Raw genomic sequence first — 6000 nt, 5'->3', positions numbered from 1 at the left:
TATATATATATTTATAAAGGTGTTTTAAACCCTTCCCACATTCTTGCAATATCCTAAACAATGTTTCTAAACTCTATAAAAGAGCACAGAATGTCATGATTTCCCTCTCTGTGCCTCTGCTGCTCTCAGCAACCTGTAAATGCTTTCGGCTACGCCCACTTCTCCACTCTGCACAGATCAGCTGATCAGCTGCAGAAGGAAGTTTATCCTGCAGTAAGGGCTGCACAGAGGTGCAGGAGGTGCTAAATAATTTAAAATAATTTATTTTAAATAAAAATTCCATGCCGATCGTGCAGCTCATCCATCAATCAGCCAATTGTGTGTCATGTCCAATCTTATTTTGAAAAACTACGATAGAGCGAATTCGCGATTAACGAACCGTGAAGTAGCGAGGGACTACTATACATGATCTCAAGCCACAGGAATGAAGTTGTAGCTTTTAGTTTTGTTTATGGACATGAACACAGTTATTGTGCAAAACCGTAGGTGTTTCATAGTTGAAAAGACCATACAACCAAAACCTTACATAGATCATAGATAGAAAATGAGTTCAGCACTGGAATTACTTACCAGACTCTGGAATTCTCAAAATGTACAAACCTCACTTACAAGCCAACCAATTTCAACTTTATCTTTCTAATAAACACAATCATTGATGATCTAAGTTAGTGAATAACACTTCCATAGTTATCCACCAGCTAACCTGGTAATAAAAACTTGTTTATGCCGCTGGTCTTGTATTTCCCTGAACCACCAATTGCTCTCTCATGTGGGTCTAATTTGTTTTGTTGGGTAAAATCGTTTCATGGGCTGTGGGACCACAGCTTAAAAAAGTTGTAAAACTGCAGCTCGTGATGTTTGCTTCTTTTGCAGAACCCATATTGTTTGTGCTTTTGGCCCCAGGTACAATACAGCAGAGCTTCAGCATTTCACAACTTGTGAAAAGGAAAAAAATAAATAAAGTAGAAACAGTTCACCTGGATATATCTGGAGTCTTAAATGACCTTAACAGTCAGACTGAAATTCAGCATACATTTGTATTGTACCCAGAGTCATTACAAGATTCAAATGAATCTGTAGTCAAATCAATTGATAATAACAATAATAATCTCTTTCTTAAACCTCTTTTATATCACAATGCTCATAAAAACCATTCCTTTATGCCAAATTAGTTCATTTAATCTGAATCCTACAAGGCTGCCTAAAAGGAGAGTCTGTGCTGCAAAATCAGCGCCACAACATGTAACATCTTTTCTGTTTAGTGTGGTGCCAAAACCAATTTCCAACTTTTTACCCTTTAACATGCAACATCTGTAACTTGATTAAAGCTCAGCATTCCCTCCTTGAACTGATGTTCTAGTAATGATGTTAGAGAATTTGTCATTTCATCTTAAGGAAGGTCTGATGGCTGAACTGATGTTTCCTGATGCTCAAGTTAGGGTTTATAAGGAAAACACGCTGCTGAAGCCTTAACAGAAATCAATGCCCCTCCCTGCTTCAAAAGCACTTAATTTCTTCAGAAAGCTTTTTTTTTTTTTTTTTTTTTTTTGTGGCTTAACCTGATTTGACCGGAACAACTTTGGCGCTACCCTCTGCTACTTGCATGAGTTTCAGTCCACCCAAAGAAGCACAGAGCAGCGTCTTTGTCTCTTTTTTGGTGTTGTTGTTGTTTGTTTGTTAATCTCTCCACACTTTGAGGTTTGAAGAGAGCAGAGCTGTGCGAGATGTTTAGCGGGGAGGGAGGGAGGAAAAGGGGGGTGTAAAAATGCTGGCGGTGGGGAACGGCAGCTCATCCTCAGCTTGGACACCGGAGCCGCAGTGTGGCGTGCCAGTGCACATTTTAAAGCATCACGACTGCCTGCTCCTTGTTGGGGTTGTGTTTGCTCCCCCCACCCCCCACCCCCCCACCCCAAAAAAAATCGTCTTCCTTCTCCTTAGTTCTATCAGAACTTCTCTTATTTTCAATCGTTCTTTCTCGTGGCTCTTACATCACCTGACTGGAGGTTGTTGGGTTTTTTTTCATCAATGCAGCAGCGAGCAGATGAGTCAGGCTGGGCTGACTCTTCTCTCCTCTCTGGGCGATGCAGTCTGCTGGCTACAACTGCAGCGGAAAGGCAAACGGGGAGAGAAATCACCCCCACCCTTCTTACCCCTCTCCTACTAGAGTGTTTCTTTAACTGTTGTTTGAGAGCATCAAAACCAACATGATCTCTGTCAAATAAAAAAAGAGGAAAAATCAACTAAAACGTGCTTCAATTTGTACTTAAGGACTTTTATTAGGACGTGATGCCTTTAAAGAGCGAAGCGTTGAATATCAGTGCATCGTCACCTTCAGTTTTTAAAGTGTGCTTGTGTTTGTGTGTGTGTTTCTGAGGCAGCTCAGCCAGACAGTGCAGGCAGACAAGTGTCTCTGCTGACTGCAGATGAGATCGAGTGTTTACTGACACGGGGAGCATCGGCTGCACATGCTCCTCCACATCTTTGTTTCTCTCTGCGCACTTAGTTGGAGGATTTTCAGCTAGAAGGCCTTACTGTTTGTTGGACATGGGAGACTTAATGTTTCTTAGTCTGTCAAAATACTGATGGAGAAAGTTTTTAGTGTCGTTAGAATAAATCGGTTCTGAACGGATTTATGTTGAGACTTATTGCTGCGTCTGTGCTTCTTGAAATTTTGGCTTAAGAAAGAGCAGTTGTGCATAATGCAGCAACAGATACACAGATGAGACGCTTAAAACTGGATATTAATTATCACATAACCTGTCAGCTTTAATAATGGTGGGAAATTTGCAATAACAGAACATGCACATAAGCAAAATTACTAAATGTTTGCGGCTGAAATGACTAAAGACATAAATGAAATGATGATTACTGTAATCAAAATATTAATTACTTGCGGTAGATTACTTTAGGGTGATAGTTCAGACTTTTTTAAAGTGGGGTACCATGAAGAGGTTGTGAACAAATAACGTCTTTAATGCAGTCCTGCTGATAGACATACACAAAGCCTGCATCATCCTCCAATCTCTTCATTTTATAAACCGCTTTAAAAATTAATGTCCGCATGAACTGCTATGAGATGTTTTAAATTGAAATTGTTTTTAGACAGCAGCGGTTCACTTTGGTCAGAATTAAAATCTGCTTCTCCAAATTGAGTAGTTAATTTTTTTTAACTGCCATCTACAGCAAGTAAGATATTATTTTATCGTTAGCTTTTCACAAAGTCAGACTTCAGCTGATTCAAGTCTGATAAAAGAGTCATGGATGATGACAAAGCTGTCATTACATCCATCCATTATCTGTACCTGCTTCTTCCTGATCATGGTTGTGAGGAGCAAACTGGAAACTCTCCAGTTGGATCAACACCTCACGACCTTCGTTCACTTTGAAACGGTTACCATGGAAACCATAGGTGGCTCCATTGCTTACTCCTTCATCAAACTGTCCATTTGTCCGTCCATTCACTCATCTTCTTTTTGTTGCCTCACAAACCACATTGACCAAACTAGTGAGTTTGACCAGTCTGTCTGTCTCTGGACCCCTGATCTCAGAACCTCCAGGGGAGATTATCTCTACAAGTGTTTTTCTTTCTGTTTCCACTCAACAGCATCAAATGCCACAGCTGACAACGAGAGAGAGGTCAACATTGTCGCCTTCGTTTTCATTTGTGTCTTCATGGTGTGGGTTAGTTAGTTCACAGTCTTTGCTGATTTCATTCAAATTAGAAAAAAGAGACATTTACAATGATGATTTTTTTTTTAAGGAAATAACCCTATAAAGCTCTATAAATAGCCTCATCCTTTGATGTTATTTTAAAAAAACTTCTGTCTGTGGTGAATTTCCTGTAAGTTCTCTGCTATGATCAAGGTATTGAGCGAAATCGTTACTGCTGCGTTTTCAAGTGGCATTTTCTTTCTCATTAAAAGTCTAAATAAAGGTTGAATGAACGTGTTTTCATCCTGCAGTCCATCAATCCCATCACAACAGAAATGTTCCATGGAATAATTGTGATTAGGTGGATAAAATGTTTTCTGAAGTGATCAGGTGGATTATATGTGAGGACAACACAACAAACCACTTTAAAATTGGCTTTGGAATCATTTTACCCATAAAGCTCACAGAAAGTTGACTTTCTCAGTCAAAACTGTGGAAATCCAAATTCAAAGCCTGACTTCTGTTGAACTGCGATACAGATAAATAATAACTATCATTTCTGCCTCCACAGGAACATGAGCTAAGGAAGATACTTCTGGCTCGCTACTTTGGAAATCAGAAGCTTCCCTCCAAGTCAGAGCAGGGCAGTGGAAACAGTTCATCTGGAGTCTTTGTCAAGCCGTCATCAGGAGGTACTGAAAGCCCCAAATAAACCCAGCTGACACTGAAATAACTGCAGAGGAGGCAAAAGCTGCTGATATGACAGCTATCTGCTTCCAAGGAGTTGTGCTGTTTAGGAATTGCTGCTTGGGTTTGAGTCTGGTTAAAGCAGATCTGAAAGTACCTCTTACAGTAAATCTGTATCCTGAGACATACCATACATACCATACCATACCATACATACCATACCACACATACCATACCACACATACCATACATACCATGCATACCATACCATACATACCATACATACCATACATACCATACATACCATACATACCATACCATACCATACATACCATCCCATACATACCATACCATACCATACATACCATACATACCATACCATACATACCATCCCATACATACCATACCATACCATACATACCGTACCATACCATACATACCATACATACCATACCATACATACCATCCCATACATACCATACCATACCATACATACCGAACTATACATACCATACCACACATACCATACCACACATACCATACATACCATGCATACCATACCATACATACCATACCATAACATACATACTATACATACCATACATACCATACCATACCATACATACCATACCATACATACCACACCATACCATACGTACCATACAAACCATACCATACCATATATACCACACCATATCATACATACCATATCATACCACACCACACCATACCATACCACTTTATTTATAAAGCACTTGATAACAGCAACAAAGCCAACCAAAGTGCTGTATATCCTGAGGCATGCAAAAATAGTCAGATTCTTAAACATGTCCTCCTGTCAGTAGTTAATTGTAGTTTGATTTTAAAAAGATTAAAAACAAAAGAAGACAAATCTGTTCATTATTATTTTAAAGATTACCTTTTGGGGGGGGGGGGGGGTGTTTTTTTTAAATAAAACTGCAACAACAACAAAAAAAGTTGGCGCATCCAGCATGGTCAGCAGTTCATAATAACAGTTCTTTGTCACGGCTTATAAACACTTCATGTAACAGTTTTTTTCTGTTCTTTCTGTTCTCAGATTTCTGCAAAATGCTTCTGGTCAATCAAATTCAGCCATTTTAGGTTCTGTTTACAGAGCTTTGGTTTGGCACCAATGATAACTTTAACATGCACTCCTTCAAAGAGTCGATGAATATTCAGCTGCATTTAGGATCCGTAATCTGCAGTGGAAGGCCGTTCATTTTAAACCTAAGCCTTCACTGGTGTTCCGTGTTGTCGTTATGATGCCACAGCTACAGAAACCATCAATAATACACAGAAACGCAGAATAATATGGCTCTGTTTCCTAGTGCCGACCAGTACACTCTGACCGTCCAATCAAACGATGTGAAAAGGCTGACTTTGTCTAATGCCTGCTAGAAGACCCTGGTGTCGCCAACTCAACATCTGATTGGTCAAAGCAACAGTTTCATTGCCGTTTGTTTTAACCTACAGATGCATGCACTGTTGGTTCTGAAGGCCTCGAGGCAGATTTCTTTGACCCTAGCAATACAGGATGGTTGAAATATGATTGGATCAAAGCTCCATATATACAGAAGTTGTGCAACTTGGAGAAAAACTATGAAATGAAGAGAACAGATGTTTCAGAATTATTATTTTATT

General features: G+C 39.5%; 1 protein-coding gene across 1 annotated transcript in view; it reads left to right on the top strand.

The window, feature by feature from the left end:
- Positions 1-6000, top strand: part of itpr2 (inositol 1,4,5-trisphosphate receptor, type 2) — an 86101-nt gene that overhangs the window by 43172 nt on the left and 36929 nt on the right. The window contains exon 38 of the mRNA XM_037683458.1: positions 4223-4343. Coding sequence (XP_037539386.1) covers positions 4223-4343 — 121 coding nt within the window. The remainder of the gene's footprint in view (positions 1-4222; positions 4344-6000) is intronic.

The sequence above is a fragment of the Nematolebias whitei genome, chromosome 10 (genome assembly GCF_014905685.2).
Source record: "Nematolebias whitei isolate Nwh7 chromosome 10, NemWhi1, whole genome shotgun sequence".
NCBI classification, from domain to species: Eukaryota; Metazoa; Chordata; class Actinopteri; order Cyprinodontiformes; family Rivulidae; genus Nematolebias; species Nematolebias whitei.
Note: the sequence above shows the minus strand (reverse complement) of the source record. Positions and strands in the feature narration are given on the sequence as shown.